The sequence below is a fragment of the Phocoena sinus genome, chromosome 7 (genome assembly GCF_008692025.1).
Source record: "Phocoena sinus isolate mPhoSin1 chromosome 7, mPhoSin1.pri, whole genome shotgun sequence".
Taxonomy (NCBI): Eukaryota; Metazoa; Chordata; class Mammalia; order Artiodactyla; family Phocoenidae; genus Phocoena; species Phocoena sinus.
This window is the reverse complement of record NC_045769.1, coordinates 28090427-28111064: the sequence shown is the minus strand read 5'-3', so window position 1 is coordinate 28111064 and position 20638 is coordinate 28090427. Positions and strand designations below refer to the sequence as shown.

The window sequence follows — 20638 nt, the reverse complement described above, 5'->3', positions numbered from 1 at the left end:
ATTTCCCCATATATAGAGTCATTTTTCCTTCTGCAGACTTGGATCTTTCTTTAGAGCAGGATTTTTTCTTTTATGTCTTCATTGATTTGTTCTATTTATCACTTCCTTCAGAAAGAGAAATAATCTTCATAATGACTCTGAATTCCATGCTCTCCATGTAAGCATCTATCCCTCATCACAGAAGTCTTTGTTCTTCATCCCTTCATTTGGGAAGATTCTTCGAGTGTCTTCTAAATTGCTAAATCCACTTTCCTACTCTGTTAGACCTAATGTTTAGGTTTCTAATACTGACTTTAAAACTGGGTTATAAGTTAGATTCTTTACAATCTTTTCTTAACCCATCCTGCTCTTTAAAAAATTTCTGTCTCCATCTCAATCTGCTATTAACTCAACTCTATTTTATGGGCAGTTTGGTGCAGTGGTTAAGAGTCCATGCTATGCATCCAGGCTGCATGGGACTAATTAGGGCTCTGCCGCTTGCAGGCTGTGTGATCATGCATAATTTGTGTAAGCTGTGACTCAGATTCCTCATTTGTATAATGGGGGCAATATGCCTATCTCATAGAGCTGCTGTGAAGACTAAGCGTCAATTCACCTAAAACACTTAGAATAGTAAGTAAGTAGTAAATAACTTAGTTTCTAGTTAACCTATATTCTCCTAAATTATTTATAATAATTTTTTGGAAATTCATTCAGCTGTTACTGCGTGTATCAATATGTGTGTGTGCATGTGTGTGTGTGTGTATTTTGTTTACCTATCTTTTAAGGCAGCAAGTTCTATTTTTCTTAATTCTTAATTCTTTCCATAATCCACTTTGCTGTCCTTTGAGTTATAAAACCAATGGACTAATTGGTGTGTGTCTTCTTTAATAAGTTTCTGGGAATTTGCGGTATTTACTTAGTATGGTCTACTGACTTGAGTACAGAGTCCCTGGTCATGGGCATTTTAATATGGACGGAGTTTCAGTTTGGCCCATCTGAAGCCATTTGTAATTCTTTATTTTTTCCAGAAATAAGGAATGGCAAATGACAATACCCAGCTAACATTGCTTCCACAGCGCTGCCAGCTTCAGCTCCTAGCACTTGGTCCTTCACACAGTAGTTACACAGCATCACTCCCCACTATTTTCACTCCCAGCTGCATTTGTATTGCCAAGGAGTATAGTCTTAGGGAGAGAGGAATTAATGAAGCATGAAATAAGTTTGGCCATTCAGAAAGTAGCACTCATGTGATAGACAAGTAGTAGTTTCTCACCTTCTTATTGAAAAAGATTATGTGGACATCAATCAGGTGTTGTAGTGGGTGAGGATGAATGAAAATCCTCAACTCTCATGTTTTGAATCTTTTTATCCTCCTGAAAAGAAAGTATAAGATAGTGGTTAAGAGTGACATCAGCATCATGGCAGTGTGTGGCACTCTCTTTGCCTTTCCCCTTCAGTCTACAACCAGTAAAAACATCCATAACTCAACAAAGGTGCCTTTGCTCAACACAGCAGGACATCAGAGAATCCCACACATCTAAAGGTGGGTGGGCTGAAACACATGGAAGAGGCAGAACCAGGCAGAACAGCAGAGGTGGTGCCTATGATCCTGGACCCTCAGCCATGGTAACTGAGCCTGCAGCCCCAGAGAACCTGGTAATATCAGGGGAAGCAGAACATATGACTCCAGCCCTCCAGCCAAAGTGGTGCCCCTGGCCAAAGAGATCCAGGCAACAGTGACAGTGGGCCTATGACCTTGTCCTTCCAGTTATGGAGATGCCTATTACTCTGGATCCCCCTGCCTGCCCCTATCCACAGTGGCAGTGCCTATGAGCCTGACAACCCTGGACATGGTAAGGACACCTGGAACCCTGGCTACCTACCCTCCCCACCCTGCCGGGGGGTAGTGGAGCATGAGCCCCTGGACATAGGAGAAGTACCCACTAACCCAATGTCCCAGGTAGTGATGCCAGCAGCAGCAATGCATTAATGACCCCAGAGGCACAAGCAGCGACAACCAGGGCAATGGATGACACCTCTGATAGAGGTGGTGGAGAGCGGAAAATGCTGATGCTCAAATATAACCAGAAGCAGCTCAGATAAGTGACCAAAAACTTGTGCTATATCACCCCTACTGGAAAACAAGAGAGGCCTCTAGTTACTAATCTGTTGAATCTTTTGAATCAAGTTTTTTTTTTTTTTTAAAAGCTTTACCTAAAGAAGAAAGGTGTCCTCTACTTCAAATATGCTGGTAGAAGAACAACTCATCAAGCTCAATGAAGAACGATGGTAACACTGTATCACAAAAAGAAAGTGACAGTTCTCCAAAAACCAAACTTAGAGCCACAGAATATTGCAATCTTACTGATAGAGTATTCAAAATAGCTGTCATAAAGAAACTCAGTGAACTAAAGGAAAATATAGGAAGGCAGTTCAATAAGCTCAGGAATAAAATTGATGAACAGAAGGAATATTTTGCCAAAGAGACTGAAACTCTAAGAAAGAACCAAAGCGAAACTCTGGACCTGAAGGACTTGATAAATGAGATGAGGAAAGCACTGGAAATAGAGCAGATGATATGGAAGAGAGACTAGTGAGCTTGAAGATAGGAATCTAGAAATGATACGGATAGAAGGAAGAGAGAATTAAAATCTTAAAAAAAGAAGACATTCTTTGAGAACTATTTGACTCTATTAGGAAGAGCAGCATTATGTTAATGGGTATACCAGAAGGAGAAGAGTGGAAGAAGGGAGGAGAAAGTTTATTTAAAGAAATAAGAGCAGAAAAATTTCCAAACCTGAGGAAGGAACTGGATATAGAAGTCCATGAAGCTGGGAGAACAACTAATTACTTCAATGTGAAAAAACCTTCTCCACAACACATTATATTACAGCTGTCAAAATAAATGACAAAGAAAGAATTTTAAAGGGAGCCAGGGGAAAAGACTGGCAACCTACAAAGGAACCCCAGTTAGGATATCAGCAGATTTCTCAGCAGAAACTCTACAAGCCAAGAGAGAGTGGAATGATGTACTCAAAATATTGAAAGATAAAAACTGTCAGCCAGAAATAATCTGGCAAAGTTATCATTTAGATATGAAGGAGAAATAAAATTTCTCAGACAAACAAAAGCTGAGGGAGTGCATTCGTATCAGATTTGCCTCATAAGAAATGTTGAAAGGAGCTGTTCTTCCTAAACGAAAAGGTAAAAGTGTGCAAAACTTTGAGTAAGGTGATCAGTAGAATCAGAAACTTGCAACTCTGTATCAGAATAACACAGAGGTTAAAGGTGAAAAAAGCAGTAAAAACAACTATAGCTATTTCAAGTTGGTCACAAACTCACAACATATAAAGGGATAATTTGAGATGACAGAAACATAAAAATGGAAGAGGAAAGTACAGAAGTCATGTAGTCAAATGAAGATAAGATGCTATTGGCAGAAAAAGAACAATTTTATCTATGAGAATTTTAAACAAACGTTATGGTAACCAGAAAGCATAAATCTAGAGCAGAGACATGAAACATAAAAAAAAGGAAACTGAGAAAATATCATAGAAAGCCACCAAACTAAAATGGCAGTCAGAAACACAAGGAAAAAGAAATAATGGAGATATAGAGCAACTAGAAAATAAAAGATAAAATGGCAGTGCTAAGTCCTCATTTATCAATAATCACCCAAAATGAAAATGGATTCAATTCACCAATCAAAAGACACAAAGTGGCCGGATGGATTAAAAAAACATGACCCAATGAAATGCTGTCTCCAGGGGACTTATGTCAGCTTTAAAGACAAACATAGACTCTAGTGAAGGGATGGAAGATGATACTCCAAGTAAATGGCAGCCAAGCAAAAGTGATGTAGCCATACTCATAGCAGACAAAATAGATTTCCAGCCAAAAGAGGTAACAAGAGACAAAGATGGACATTATATAACGATAAAGGGGATGACACCAACATGCACCTAACATATGATCACCAAAATATATAAAGAAATTAACAGACCAAAAGGAAAAAATTGACAGCAACACAGTGATAGTTGGGGACTTTAACACCCCACTTACATCAAGGGATAGATCATCCAGACAGAAACTTAACAAGCAAACAGCAGCTGTAAAACATTAGACCAGGTAGACTTAATAGATTTATACAGAACATTCCACCCAAATGTAGCAGAATACACATTCTTTTCAAGTGCACATGGAACATTTTCAAGGACAGACCAAAAGTTGGGACCCAAAACCAGTCTCAATAAATTTAAGAAGATTGAAAAAATAACAGCATCTTTTCTGATGAAACTAGAAATCAACTACAAGAAGAAAGCTGGAAAAATCATAAATATGTGGAGACTAAACAACATGCAACTGAACAAATATTGAGTCAAAGAAGAAATCAAAGTAGAAATTTTAAAATACCTTAAGACAAATGAAAGTGAAAATACAACATGCCAAAATCCATGGGATGCAGCAAAAGAGGTACAAAGAGGGACGTTTATAGCAATACAGGCCCACCTCAAGAAACAAGAAAAATCTCATATAACCAATCTAACTTTACACCTAAATGAACTAGAAAAGAAAAACAAATGAAGCCCAAATTCAGCAGAAGGAAGGAGATACTAAACATTAGAGTGGAAAGAAATGAATAGAAACTAAAAAGATAACAGAAGAGATTAATGAACCTAAGAGCTGTTTCTTTGAAAATGTTAAAAAAAAATTAACAAATCTTTAGCTAGATTCACTTAGAAAAAGAGAGAAGGCTCTGATAAATAAAATCACAAATGAAAGAGAAGAAATAATAGTGGATATCACAGAAATGCAAAGGATTAAAATAGAATATTATGAACAGGTATATGCCAACAAATCGGACAATATAGAATAAATGGACAAATTTTTAGAATTATACAACCTTTCAAGGCTGAATCATGAATAAATAGGAAAATTGTAATAGACTGATCACTATTAAGGAGATTGGAACAGTAATCAAAACCTCCCCCAAATCAAAAGTCCAGAACCAGATGGTTTCACAGGTGAAATCTAGCAAACACTCAGAAGATTTATTACCTATCCTCTCAAGCTCTTCCAAAATATTGAAGAGGAGAGAATGCTTTCTAACTCATTTTATGAGGACAACATTACCCTGACACCAAGGACAACACACAAAAACAAAACTTACACGCCAATATCTTTGATGAACATAGATGCAAAAATCCTCAACAAAGTATTAGCAAGCTGAATACAATAGTACATTAAGATTATCATATCTTATAATCAAGTGAGATTTATTCCAGGGATTCAAGGATGATTCAATGGCTGCAAATCAATCATGATACACCACATTAACAAAATAAAAGATAAAAATCATATGATCATCTCAGTAGATGCAGAAAAAGCAACTGATAAGATTCAACACCCATTTATGATAAAAATTCTCAATAAAATGAGTATAAAAGGAGCATACCTCAACATAATAAAGACCATATATGACAACATCATAATCCCAGCTAACACATTCAACAGGGAAGAACTGGAAGCTATCTAAGATCAGGAGCAAGACAAGGATGCTCACTCTTACCACTTTTATTCAACATAGTATTGGAAGTCCTAGTCAGAGGAATTAGGCAAGAAAAAGAAATAAAAGGCATCCAAATTAAAAAGGAAGAAGTCAAACTGATGCTACTTGCAGATGACATGATTTTATATATAAAAACCCCTGAAGATTCCACAAAAAACCCTGTTAGAACTAATAAACAAATTCAGTACAGTTGCAGGATACAAATCAACACACAAAAATCTGTTGCATTTCTATACACTAACAATGGACTAGCAGAAAGAGAAATTAAGAAAACAATCCCATTTACAATTGCAACAAAAAGAATAAAATACCTAGGAATAAATTTAACCAAGGAGGTGAAAAACATGTACACTGAAAACTATAAGACAACCTGAAAGAAACTGAAGGCTATGCAAAGAAATGGAAAGATGTTCTATGCTCATGGATTGGAAGAAGTAACATTGTTAAAATGTCTACATTACCTAAAGCAATATACATATTCAGTGCAATACCCATAAAATCCCAAGGACATTGTTCAAAGAACTAGAATATAAAAATCCAAATATTTGTATAGAGCCACAAAAGATCCCTGAATAGCCAAAGAAATCCCAAAAGAAAAGAACAAAGCTGGTGATGTCACACTCCCTGATTTCAAACTGTATTACAAAGCTATAGTAATCAAAACAGCATGGTATTGGCAGAAAAAGAGTCACACAGATAAATGGAACAGAATTGAGAGACCAGCAATAAAACCACACATATATGGACAATTAATTTAAAACAAAGGGGCAAAGAATATACAATGGAAAAGGATGGTCTTTTCAATAAATGGTGTTGGGAAAACTGAACAGCCACATGCAAAAGAATGAAAGTGGACCACTATCTCACACAACACACAAAAATCAACTCGAAATGGATTAGACTTAAGTGTAAGACCTGAAACCACAAACCCCTAGAAGAAAACATATGCAATATACTCTTTGGCATTGGTCTTAGCAATATCTTTCTGAATATGTGTCCTCAGGCAAGGGAAACAAAAGCAAAAATAAACAAATGGGACTACAGCAAACTATAAAGCTTCTGTATAGCAAAGGAAACTATCAACAATAAAAAAGACAACCTACCAAATGGGAGAAGATATTTGCAAATCATGTACCCAATAATGGGATTAATATCCAAAATATATAAAGAACTTGCACAACTCAACAACAAAACTTGGGTAGAGGAGCTGAATAGACATACAGAGCAAACGAGCACACTAAAAGATGTTGAATATCACTAATTATTTGGTAAATGCAAATTAAAACCACAATGAGATATCATTCCATGCCCATTGGAATGGCTATTATCAAGAAAAATGAGAAATAACGAGTGTTGGAGAGGATGTGGAGAAAAGAGAACTCTACATATTGTTGGTGGGAATGTGAATTGGTGTAGCTACTATGGAAAACAATATAGAGATTCCTCAGAAAATTAAGAACAGAACTACCATATGACCTAGCTATTCCACTTCTAGGTATTTACATGAAGAATACAAAGACACTAATTCGAAGTATATGTACCCCTATATTCATCACAGCACTTTTTACAATAGCCAAGATATGGAGATAACCTAAGTGCCCATTGAATAGGTATAGAAGGTATGATATCCGTATGATATCCGTATCTATATCTGTATCTATATATCTATATCTGTATCTATCTATCTGTCTATTCAGACACAATGAAATACTACTCAGCCATAAAAAGAAGAAATCTTGCCATTTGTGACAACGTTGATGGACCTTGAGGGTATTATGCTAACTGAAGTAAATCAGAAAGACAAATATTGTATGATTTCACTTACATGTGGAATATAAAAGCAAAAACAATATCCCCCCAAAACAAAATAAATGAACAAACCAAATAAAAACAAACACCTAGATGCAGAGAACACAGTAGTGTTTACCAGAAGGGAAAGGTGTGGGGAGGACGAAATGGGTAAAGGGGATGGATAGAAACTACCTTTTTGTAGTGAGCATGCTGTAGTATATACAGAAGTCTAAATGTTGTACACATGAAACATATAATGTTATAAACCAATGTTACCTCAATAAATAAAAAGTTAAATTTAATTAAAAAATAAAGGTAGTGGTTAAGAATTCACAATACAGACTCACATAGGCCTGGTTCAAATTCCCCCTGATAGCTGGGTAGTCTAGGTCAAATCAGTTAATCTCTTTGAGCTAGAGTTTCTTCATTCATAATAAATGGGCATAATAAAAATTCCTGTATCATATTTATGTGAGCATTTAAACTAGGCAGTGTTCAATAACTAGTAGCTCTTATTAGCCTGAAAACATCCTTCTTCCACAATTTCACAGCACAGCTCTGTCCTTCCTCTAGGGTATGGGGATCAAGACCCAGCGCCCAGTTCTTTTTTTTTTTTTTTTTAGTCTTTACTGGAGTATAATTGCTTTATATTGTTGTGTTAGTTTCTGCTATAACAAACTGAATCAGATATATATATACATATATCCCCATATCCCCTCCCTCTTGCGTCTCCCTCCCACCCTCCCTATCTACCCCTCTAGGTGGTTACAAAGCACCGAGCTGATCTCCCTGTGCTATGCAGCTGCTTCCCACTAGCTATCTGTTTTACATCTGGTAGTGTATATATGTCACTGTCACTCTCTCACTTCATCCCAGCTTACCCTTCCCCGTCCCGTGTCCTCAAGTCCATTCTCTACATCTGTGTCTTTATTCCTGTCCTGCCCCTATGTTCGTCAGAACCATTTTCTTTTTTTTTTTTTAGATTCCACATATATGTGTTAGCATACAGTATTTGTGTTTCTCTTTCTGACTTACTTCACTCTTTATGACAGTTTCTAGGTCCATCCACCTCACTACAAATAACTCAATTTCGTTTCTTTTTATGGCTGAGTTATATTCCATTGTATACATGTGCCACATCTCCTTTATCCATTCATCTGTCAATGGACACGTAGGTTGCTTCCATGTCCTGGCTATTGTAAATAGTGCTGCAATGAACATTGTGGTACATGACTCTTTTTGAATTATGGTTTTCTCAGGGTATATGCCCAATAGTGGGATTGCTGGGTCATATGGTAGTTCTATTTTTAGTTTTTTAAGGAACCTCCATACTGTTCTCCATAATGGCTGTATCAATTTACATTCCCACCAACAGTGCAAGAGAGTTCCCTTTTCTCCACACCCTTTCCAGCATTTATTGTTTGTAGATTTTTTTGATGATGGTTATTCTGACCAGTGTGAGGTGATACGTCACTGTAGTTTTGATTTGCATTTCTCTAATGATTAGTGATGTTGAGCATTCTTTCATGTGTTCATTGTCAATCTGTATATCTTCTTTGGAGAAATGTCTGTTTAGGTCTTCTGCCCATTTTTGGATTGGGTTGTTTGTTTTTCTGATATTGAGCTGCATGAGCTACTTGTATATTTTGGAGGTTAATCCTTTGTCAGTTGCTTCGTTTGCAAATATTTTATCTGATTCTGAGGATAGTTTTTTCATCTTGTTTATGGTTTCCTTTGCTGTGCAAAAGCTTTTATGTTTCATTAGGTCCCATTTGTTTATTTTGGTTTTTATTTCCATTTCTCTAGGAGGTGGGTCAAAAAGGATCTTGCTGTGATTTATGTCATAGAGTGTTCTGCCTATGTTTTCCTCTAAGAGTTTTTTAGTGTCTGGCCTTCCATTTAGGTCTTTCATCCATTTTGGGTTTATTTTTGTGTATCGTGTTAGGGAGTGTTCTAATTTCATTCTTTTGCATGTAACTGTCCAGTTTTCCCAGCACCACTTATTGAAAAGCCAGACCCCAGTTCTTGTAGGAGGCTGTGAAATTGGTGAGAGTTGCCCATGGGGTAGTCAGTGGTAGGATGGCCAAGAAGGTGGTTGGAATTAAGGGCTGATGCAGATAATCAACTAGTTTGGGTCGTGGGGCACATGAATCACCCAATACCAAAATTCTCCAAATTCCAGAAGTGATTGGAGACTCTGCAGGATAATTTATCCCCAGGAATGCAGAGTTGATGGGTCCTCTCTTCTAGCTGTTGCTCTGGCATTAACAGAAACCCACTCTTGGCAATCCACAATTCCATTATTCCTAAGTACTAGCGCTTCCTGGACTGTAGACATCTCCCTGAATTAAGGGACCCAAGGGGTTCGGGCTTCTACCTCCTTATCACCCCTGACCTGGAGATCTTTTCTTCCTCTTCATTTTGGACCTCTTCACTGATCCTTGAGGCCCTTGGACATAAAATGTCTTATCCCACCAATACTTTCCCTCCCCCCCCCCTTTTTTTTATTTTATTTTTTTGTTTGCGGTACGGCCTCTCACTGCTGTGGCCTCTCCCTTTGCGGAGCACAGGTTTCGGATGCGCAGGCTCAGCGGCCATGGCTCACGGGCCCAGCCGCTCCGCGGTACGTGGGATCTTCCCGCACCGGGGCACGAACCCGTGTGCCCTGCATCGGCAGGCGGACTCTCAACCACTGCGCCACCAGGGAAGCCCTCCCTCCCTCTTTTTAAAGCCAGAACGTGATTGTCTGGTGGTGCCCACACCTCAATTTAATTGCCTACACTGAGACTTTTTCTTATACAGCATCTTACCTGGCTTTTTTTTTTTTAACCTTGTATACTTCACCCAGTGCTTTTCATACATCCTAAAAGAGACATCATCCCCAAAGCAACCCTATTATTCTTCTCCTTAAAATAGATACAGAAGCTGGGAATTCATTTCAAAAAGGGCTGTCAATTACATTTGTATAATAACTATTATCCTTTATCCAGCAAGTCTGCCACAGAACTTCATCTGAACTTTGGTTTGGAAATTCCCCATGGATTCTGGCAGATTATCCTCTGGTATGTCTTGTTTCTAGTGCTGTTGAACTTTTATCTCTGTGTTTTCATGAAGGCAAATCAAGAATCCCTATCTTTCCAATATCTTACCTCAGATTTCCTCATTCACATTTACAGAATGGGTAATGTTCAGTCTTTGAATACAAAGAGGTGCAATTTATGTAAATTTTTACAAACAACTTGAAGACTAACTTAATAATTCTTTGTAATATTATCTTCTCTTTCAGCTGAACTTTATTCTGTTTCTGAATACCGTTAGAGTTCTGGCTACCAAAATTTGGGAGACGAATGCGGTTGGGCATGACACAAGGAAACAATACAGGTAATTCCAGGACAGACATCCATCAGAGGAAATATTTTGGTTACTATTTAGAGTAAAGGACAGATATCAGTTGATCTGAAATGTCTGTAAGAGACTAAATTGTGAATGTGTATTTTCGTTTGGTTTTATTGTGCTTGTGTTATTTATCAGAAAAGTATATATATATTTTAGGAAAATATAAATAACAACAAACCTTCCCAATATGCTTAAATTCTAAGTATATTTTAAAAAATCTGTTCTTAGCAGCGGGGATTTTACCATTAACTGTGTAACCTATGTGACTATGTAATCTCTTGTTGATGATCTTGGCAGACAATTTCACTTGCCTTCTTAAAATAATGTCATAACTGAAAAAAAATCAAGAAAGTGTATTTGCTATATTGTTTCCAATCTTCCCATCAAATTGGTACCTCCCAAATATTGATTTTTAAGAACTTTCAAATGTACTGATTGAAGGAGGTCTGTTATTCAGTCTTTGCTGAAGAAAAGGACAAATTAAGTATTTATAATCATTATCAAACTATCTTAAGAATGTGTCCATTTCTCCCGATGATCATTTTGGAAGTTCTGAATCATTTTGGAAGTGGCTTCTATCTACCTGAACATATGCACCACTAGTCAGGTGCATGTGGATTAGTTTTTGTAATCCCCAAACAAGAATCTATTTCTTTCTGCCTCACATTGTCATGAAATGCTATCGCAGACACAGAAAGGAAGAAATCATAGTCAACATTTCGATCTTCTCTCACAAACGTTCTCTAAGTCCTTTGTGGAATCATTCCCGTGCACCGTGTAGGCAGCATTTACTGTCAGGGAGAAAAGAGTACAGATACAGATGGACTGAAGTCTAGAATAGGATGCACAATATGAACAAACCATCAGCTGCTAGCTCCAGTCATTTTCAATATGCTGCAAGTGGTAGTATTAAAATCATGCCTACGTTTACAGTGAAGGGTCTGTGCTATACTAGAATAGCTTGTCTCATGTCTCATTCCATTGGTGAAGACAAAGGTCAAAGGAGGATAAAAAATGGAAAATGTAAGTAGCCTTTCATTCTTCATAAAATGAAAAAGTGCAGTGGTGTTTGAAAGCTAATTATTTCTCTAGTTCTGAATCAAGGCTACTTATTTCTCTCATTCTGAATAAAAGCTACTTATTTCTATAGTTCTGAATAAAAGCTACTAATTTCTAGAATTTCTGAATGATGTGAAATTATACTTTCAGTAGAAAGTTGCTGAGGAGATTTGAGAAACGCTGGAGAGAACAAAGAGTGGATTATCTTAAAACCGAGACAGAATAGACAGCTTATTTGCAAAAAAAAAAAAAATAATAAGTAAGTAGGGAAAGAAAGAAAGAAAGAGAGAGAGAGAGAAGGAAAGAAAAGGAAAGAAAGAAAGAAAGAAAAAGGGAAAGAGGGAGAGGGAGGGAGGGAGAAAGGAAGAAAGAAACTGAAAGAAAGACTAGTGAGGAAAGGAAGAAGGTTATAATCATTTGAGATTACTGGGGCATTAATGATTCTTAGAAAAAGAGGGATATTTGAGAAATAAAGAAGAAACCTGATTTGGCTGTTTCTTGGATAAAAAAATGCAAAAAAACAAAACCTAACTAGAAAATGATGTGCTTGGGTCATAGAGTAGCTCTTTATTGCTGCAAAATGAATTACCACAAACTTAGTGGCTTTAAAACAACACACTGGCTATTTCATGGTTTCTGCTTGTCAGAAATCTGGGCGTGACTTAGCTGGGTCCTCAGCTTCTGGGTCTCTTTACAAGGATATAATTGGGATGTCAGTTGGTTGGACTGGGGAAAAAATCCACTCTTAAGCTCACGTGATTGTTGACAGGATTTATGTTCTTGCTGGGTTGGTCAGATGCCACCTCTCCTTGCCACATGGGCCTCTTAGTAGAGCAGCTCACAACTTGCTTCACTGAATCAAACAAGGGAGAGAGTCTGCTACTAAAATGTATGTTACACTCTCGGACAACATAGTCACAGAAGTGGCATCCCACCATCTTGGCCATAACTGATTGGTTAGAAGTAAGTCCCAAGTCCTGCCCACACTCAAGCAGAGAGGATTAACAAGGATGTAAATACCAGAAGGTTGGGAATCATTAGGGGCCATGTTAAAGTCAATCCATTATATTGGAAACTGGGATTCCTCTAAATACACAAGAAAATGTGTATGAAGAAGCAGTTAAAGGAAATAAAGTCACATTGCTTAGTTTGTAAACAAACAAACAAACCTACAACTATAGATAATTTGAGACAGAATATTTGACAGAGAATATTTAGGGAAGGCAAGAGGTATTGACCACATGTAGCTCATAAGAAAATATGAAATGATAAATGAAGATCCAAGTGTATGAAGAGACCAGGGAGTAGTTGGTTCTAAAATGAACAGAACAAGCCAAAATGCTGCCTGTGAAAGTAAAGACAGTTATTGAGGATGGAGGTGGAACCTCTTTAAGTCTCAAACATAGAAGTTAAAGAAGACTTAGGACAGAGAAAAAAAAAAGGCATTTTACAATTTTATGAAAATAGTATCCTTTAAGCAAGAAGAGTGGAAATGACATTAAAGAGACTTAGGGGATAGTAATCATGGGAAGTGAGAATAAACTACCTGATTTAGTATAGAAGTGACAGGAAGAAGAGGGAGAGGGAAAAAAAACTAGCAGAAGCAGTGGATCCAGAGAGATGGGGGAACGTCAGCCCCTGGTAGCTCTGCTAAATAAGCTTTATGTTTTCCAGCAAGCTGTCTCTATGGAAAGGCACTCTACATTGACTAATTAAAAGGCTTGCCATTCTCTTCCAGGAAACTCGCCAAATCAACACTGGTGCTGGTGCTGGTCTTTGGAGTGCATTACATCGTGTTCGTGTGCCTGCCCCACTCCTTTGCTGGGCTTGGGTGGGAGATCCGGATGCACTGTGAGCTCTTTTTCAACTCCTTTCAGGTAGAGTGTGCTACTAGCAATTTGATTCCTGTATTTTGCTTTTTTCCTTCCTCTGCCCCTCCCTCTGGCGTTCACGCACCTGTCTCCCAAGGGCCAGGAAAGGGGCTATTTTCTGGCACCTGCGCATTTCTATCCTGCAGCGGTCAGTCAGGTTAACCTCTGACCACAGCAGGAGCTGTTTCTCACAGACAAGCTTGGGCTATGAGACAAGAAAGCACATTGTTGTAAAATATGTGACACCTACAGAGCAGGAATGTGTGTGTGTGCGTGTGCGTGTGCGTGTGCGTGTGTGTGTGTGTGTGTGTGTGTGTATGGAAAGTCAATGAAAGCAAAAGAAGGGATAGGCAGGGGAGAGGAAAAAAGAGAAAGGGAGACAAGTAAGAGGAAGAGGTTGCTTCCTTATATTTGATCTCATTTGAAAGCATGATACCATTTCCCTCACGTGGAGGCTACAGGCGCCCCCTAACTCTTCTTCCTGCTACTCCTTTGCTGCCACCTCCTGCCTTCAATCTAGTCTCCATACAATAGTCTGAAGAATCTTAAAAATAAATCTGATAGGGCTTCCCTGGTGGCGCAGTGCTTGAGAGTCCGCCTGCCAATGCAGGGGACGCGGGTTCGTGTCCCGGTCCGGGAAGATCCCGCATGCCGCGGAGCGGCTGGGCCCGTGAGCCATGGCCGCTGAGCCTGCGCGTCCAGAGCCTGTGCTCCGCAACGGGAGAGGCCACAACAGTGAGAGGCCCGCGTACTGGAAAAAAATAAAATAAAAATAAACAAATAAATCTGATAATGTCACTGAACTGCTGAACATATCCAGAGGCTTCTCATTGCAGTCAGAATAAAATCCAAACGCAGTTTCCTGGTGTGCACAGCCCTCCCTGGCGGGGAGCCTGCCCAGCTGTGACCTCACCTCACACCATGCTCCCTGATGCCCACTAAGTTTGAGCCACACTAGCTCTTCCACAATTTCTGTACCTCAAGTTTGTTTCTGCCTCAGGGGTTTGTACTTGCTGTTTCCTTTGCCTGGAATGCTCTTCCCTCTAATATTCACATGGCCTGGCTTCTTCTTCTCACTCAAACCAGCTTAAATGTCTCCCCCTCAGGGAGGTCTTCATTGAGTTCTCCCTTTGATAGATCTTCTCCATCTTCTTTTTCAATACCACTTGCTTTGCCTGCATGGCCTTTATCTTATCATCTTACATTTTTCTCCTGTGGCTATTTGTTTATATTTTAATTAATTCATTTATTTTTACTGTGCTGGGTCTTCGTTTCTGTGCGAGGGCTTTCTCTAGTTGTGGCAAGCGGGGGCCACTCTTCATCGCAGTGCATGGGCCTCTCACTATCACGGCCTCTCTTGTTGCGGAGCACAGGCTCCAGACGCGCAGCCTCAGTAGTTGTGGCTCACAGGCCTAGTTGCTCTGCAGCATGTGAGATCCTCCCAGACCAGGGCTCGAACCCATGTGCCCTGCATTAGCAGGCAGACTCCCAACCACTGCGCCACCAGGGAAGCCCCTATTTGTTTATATTTTATCCATCTGTATTTCCTACTAGGATGTAAGCCCTAAGAGAACAGGGACTTTGTCTGTCTTGATTAAGTTGTTTATCCCTGTCATGCTGAGCATTTCACACTGTATAAACTCAATAAATATTTTTGAACGAGTGAAAAAAAAGTTTCTGTGTGTTTTCACCTTATAAGACCCTATGTCTGTAGTTTCCAGCATTCACAGTGTAAAAATTTCACTTACTGACTGGGGGATGTTCTGTGGTCCTGGGGTGGCAACCCATGAAACGAATGTAACAAAAACCAGTTCTTCATGTATCTTGGCGTGTTTTATTTAGTTATTTGGTTCAGTTCATACCAAGGAAAGATCTCAGACAAATTTCATGTATATTTAAGGATTTCGAAATATTAGGAGAGATAATTTGCATAATTTTCTGGAGGAATCATTAAAAAAGAACCCAGTTTTTCAACTTACGCATTGTGGCACAAGACACTTTAGTGCTGTGATCTTCATAATTAAAATTAATTAATTAAAACATTCTATTTTCTCCTCCAGGGTTTCTTTGTGTCTATCATCTACTGCTACTGCAATGGAGAGGTAAGTTTGAAGGAACCCCATACCTCCTGCAGGTCTAGCTCCGAGTAAGCTCGTAAATGGCCATCGCAATGTGACCGGAATCTCTTTAGAATCCTCAGGGGTTACAGGACAAAGTGGACACAGAGAAGGGAGATATTTTAATCATAAATTATTTTGAGAAAGGAAGAATTCATGTAAATAAGCCAAGGTCTTCCTCTTCCAGCACTTTTCAATGTCAATTCAGTTGCAACCCTTGATATCAAAAACCCAACTTAACTGGAATGCAGATCGATACTTGGAAGGACCGTGAACTTCATATTCCAGTCAATGCTTCAACTTATATTTTATTTCAAGTTCTATAAGAAACTCAAATATAACTTTCCCTGGGAATAATCCATTAGAACATTTTGACATTTTTTAAACTACAAGATGGTGATGGGACAATTTCAGTTCATTTAGGAGTTGGCTGGAGAGAAAGAATGGTACCTATCTTTTAGATGACATCAGCTTACCAGGTTTCCACTGCTTCCAATGGAACTTTCAAAAAGCTCCCTTCTGGAAAGTTGCAATAGCAGAATTGAATCTTCAGCAGCAAGAATGGAAACAAGAGCCCCACCCTACAATGAATGCCCTTGCAGCACCCACTTTTCACCATCCAGTCCTTTTCTCAATTTCCCTCCTTCGTATGCCCATGCAGAAGCGATGGTGTTACAGTTACATTTCCAGCTGAGTACCTTCCATGCCCGTCCACAGCCTTAGCTGGCACTACTTATCCCATTTTCTCCTCCAACCCCATGTCCTCTTTTCCTCTCCCATGAGTCAGATATATGTATTGGCTGCATTTCAATACGTACTACAGTCCTGCACCATCTGGGGTTGGTTGAATCCACCAATGCAGAACCCCAGATATAGAAGGCCAATTGTGAAGTCATAGGGGATTTTCAGGGGCATGCGGACACCCCTAAGCCCTGTGTTCTTCAAGGGTCAACTGTATATATAAAGTCCCTGGCGCACAGTGGAACCTTAGTGATTATTACTATCATTGAAATCAGGCAGACATCCATCTAACAAGGTTCCAGGATCTCTGATGGTTTCTGATGCACAATATGGTCCTTGCGGTTTAGGTTCAGTCTGAGGTGAAGAAGATGTGGAGTCGGTGGAATCTCTCTGTGGACTGGAAAAGGACGCCCCCATGCGGCGGCCACAGATACGGCTCCGTGCTCACTACCGTGACGCCCAGCACCAGCAGCCAGTCGCAGGTGGCGGCCAGCACGCGCATGGTGCTAATCTCCCGCAAAGCGGCCGAGACGGCCAGCCGGCAGCCCGACAACCACGTGACTTTACCCGGCTACGTCTGGAGTAACTCGGAGCAGGACTGCTTGCCACACTTGATACATGCAGAGACCAAGGAAAGTGACAGGAAGCAGGGAGATGCGATTCCAATGGAGGAGTCATCCACGCCATTAGAATTTAACCCAGACCCTGAAGGAAGCAAAGGAGAAACCGAAGATGCGCTGTGAATCAACATTTGTGTCTTATAGGAGCTGATCCATCTGGCTGTGGCAGAGGAGCTTGGCTAGCGTCCCTCTGCTTGAGCCCCAGAGCTGAACAGTCAGGATTCAAGTGTTCACAGCCTTTTTAGGCTCTATGAATTGGCTCCTGTAAATACTAAAGCCACAAAAGGAGAAGTGTCAGTGGAATAATTACCTTATTTTGGCATCACATTCTCTTCTGAATTGATGTGTAGTACCTGTAGTACTTGCTCTGTGATTGTTCATTTTTCTGCTACTTTTGGGTAGAACAAACGTTTCAGTTGCTCGACTCTAGTTTTCTCTCATAAATATCACTCGAAATATGATAGAGATCATTTAGTATGTGTCATTTTCTTTTTAACAAATTAGTATTCTCTTTCTCACTTTAAGGGACCTCTATCATTGCATTCATTTAGCCTGTTCATCGGAGCAATTAGGATCTGAAAATGCTTTGAAAGATTAAAGATCTCGGAACAAGTACACACTGGAAGATAAGCTGGCTGGACTTTGTTAAAATAATAACTGTGTGAGAAACTTGTTTCTAGGAATAAGGAAAATTACTCAAAAAAGAATATTGCACGTATTCCTCTGTTTGAATGTCCCCTCTGTGACCAGCCAAATCTCAAGTCTTCACTCTTTTGTAAACCTTGACATGTCACAAGGTTTTCTTAGTCAGTGAGCTTGTATCTGCAAGCTGATTTTGTTTGTAATCATTTATAATGATAGTCACACTGCTTCTATATTTTTTTTCTTTGTTCTGTTACTCTATTCCAGATGGCATGTGGGATAAATTAAAAGTTTGTTTTAAAAATATATTTTGGGTCACTTTTTAAAATGTTCTCTTAGCACCTACCTTTGTTTTTGGGAATCAACCAAATGTCTCTTCTCCACATCTACAGAGATCAGCATGTAGCCCCAGAACTTCACTGAGCTTGAAATTTCAGTGTATTGCAGTATTGAAACATTTACTGAGTGCATGTTAGGTACCCAGCATCCTGCTAGGTTTTTACAAGCATTACGTTATTTAGTCCTCACCACAAAGTTATGGAGTAAGTCTTATCACCGTCCCCCTTTTTACAGATAACAGCATGACTCACAGAGGTGGAATGACTTGCCCAAAGTCACACAGCTAGTGATTGAGAGAACACGGTTTCAGACACAGATCTGACTTTAAGTCCCATGTTCTTAGCCATATGCATACTGTTGCCAATGTATATATTGCCCATTCACAAAAAAATAAATGAATTCCTTCTGGGTAGAGAATGCTTTAGGAACTCTTATTGTAGTATGGTCTAGCCTCTGACCCTCATGAAGTTTCCACTCTAATGGGAGAGCCAAATACACATAGGAAATGAAAACATCACAGAGTAATGTGTTTTTAGGTGAAATGACACAGGTCAAGCTGATCCATCTTACTTTGCTGAATGGTTTAAATATGCAAATAGTGTTATGATGAAAAAGGTACTCTGATGTCTACATGCCCTCTTGAAAAATATTGCACTTTTCTCCCATGTTCATTCTTTCCTTCCTCCCCTGTGACAGACAGAGGTCATTTCCTTCCCATCCTGTTTACGAAGGTGCCATTGTGCAAACTTAATTCATTTGATTCAATGCTATATTGAATGCACAGGTTTTGATAATGTTTGCATCCAATTAGACAGCTAGGACTGTAAGTTATACCTGTGCATTGATTTTATCAAGTAAAATATTGAGTACTTACCAAGGATTGCCATTCAACTAGTACTCTATTTTTGTAATTTTTATTCTTTTACTAAAGTGTGGTTGATTTACAATGTTTCAGGTGTGCAGCAGAGTGATTCAGTTATACATATACATATATATGTGTATATATATTTTCAGATTCTTTTCCATTATAGATCATTGCAAGATATTGAATATAGCTCCCTGTGTTATACAGTAGGTCCTTGTTATTTATCTATTTTATATGTAGTAGCCTGTATCTGTTAATCCCAAATTCCTAATTTATCCCTCCACCACTTTCCCCTTTGGTAACCTTAAGTTTGCTTTCTATGTCTGTGAGTCTATTTCTGTTTTGTAGATAAGTTCATTTGTCTCATTTTGTTTTAGATTCCACATATAAGCAATACCATAAGATATTTGTCTTTCTCTGACTTTTACTTCACTTAGTATGATAATCTCTAGGACCATCTATGTTGCTGCAAATGGCATTATTTCATTCATTTTTTATGGCTGAGTAATGTTCCATTGTGTGTGTGTGTGTATACACACACACATACACACACACACACACATATATATATATATATGACATTTTCTTTATCCATTCATCTGTTGATGGACATTTAAGTTGCTTCCATGTCTTTGCTATTGTAAATAGTGCTGCAATGAACATTGGGGTGCATGTATCTTTTCGAGTTAAGAGTTTTCTCCAGATATATGTCCAGGAGTGGGATTGCTGGATCATATGGTAACTCTATTTTTAGTTTTTTAAGGAAACTCCATACTGTTTTCCATAGGGGCTGCACCAATTTACATTCCCACCAATAGTGTAGCAGGGTTCCCTTTTCTCCACACCCTCTCCAGCATTTATTATTTGTAGACTTTTTAATGTTGGCCATTCTGACTGGTGTGACGTGATACTGCATTGCAGTTTGATTGCATTTCTGTAATAATTAGTGACACTGAGCATCTTTTCCTGTGCCTTTTGGCCACCTGTATGTCTTCTTTGGAGAACTGTCTATTTAGGTCTTCTGCCCATTTTTTGATTGGGTTTTTTTTTCTTTTTGATATTGAGCTGTATGAGCTGTTTGTATATTTTGGAAATTAGTCCCTTGTTGATTGTATCACTTGCAAATATTTTCTTCCATTCCACAGGTTGTCTTTTAATTTTGTTTATAGTGTCCTTTGCTGTGCAAAAGCTTTTAAGTTTAATTAGGTCCCATTTGTTTATTTTTGTTTTCATTACTCTAGGAGACATCCAAAATATATTGCTATGATTTATGTCAAAGAGTGTCCTGTCTATGGTTTCCTCTAGGAGTTTTATAGTATTCAGTCTTACATTTAGGTCTTTAATCCATTTTGAGTTTAGTTTTGTGTATGGTGTTAGAGAATGTTCTGGTTTCATTCTTTTACATGTAGCTGTCCAGTTTTCCCAGCACGACTTATTGAAGATTCTGTCTTTTCTCCATTGTATATTCTTGCCTTGTTTGTCATAAGTGACCATAGGTGTGTGGGTTTATTTCTGGGTTTTCTATCCTGTTCCATTGACCTCTGTGTCTGTTTTTGTGTCAGTACCATACTATTTTGATTACTGTAGCTTTGTAGTATAGTCTGAAGTCAGGGACCATGATTCCTCCAGATCTGTTCTTCTTTCTT

The 20638-nt window shown here is 38.8% G+C and overlaps 1 protein-coding gene across 1 annotated transcript in view; it reads left to right on the top strand.

The window, feature by feature from the left end:
• Positions 1–17339, top strand: part of PTH2R (parathyroid hormone 2 receptor) — a 105811-nt gene extending 88472 nt beyond the window's left edge. Inside the window, exons 10-13 of the mRNA XM_032637652.1 lie at positions 10629–10723; positions 13536–13674; positions 15729–15770; positions 16874–17339. Of these exons, the coding sequence (XP_032493543.1) occupies positions 10629–10723; positions 13536–13674; positions 15729–15770; positions 16874–17269 (672 nt within the window). The 3' untranslated portion in view covers positions 17270–17339. The remainder of the gene's footprint in view (positions 1–10628; positions 10724–13535; positions 13675–15728; positions 15771–16873) is intronic.
• Positions 17340–20638: the final 3299 nt, after the last annotated feature.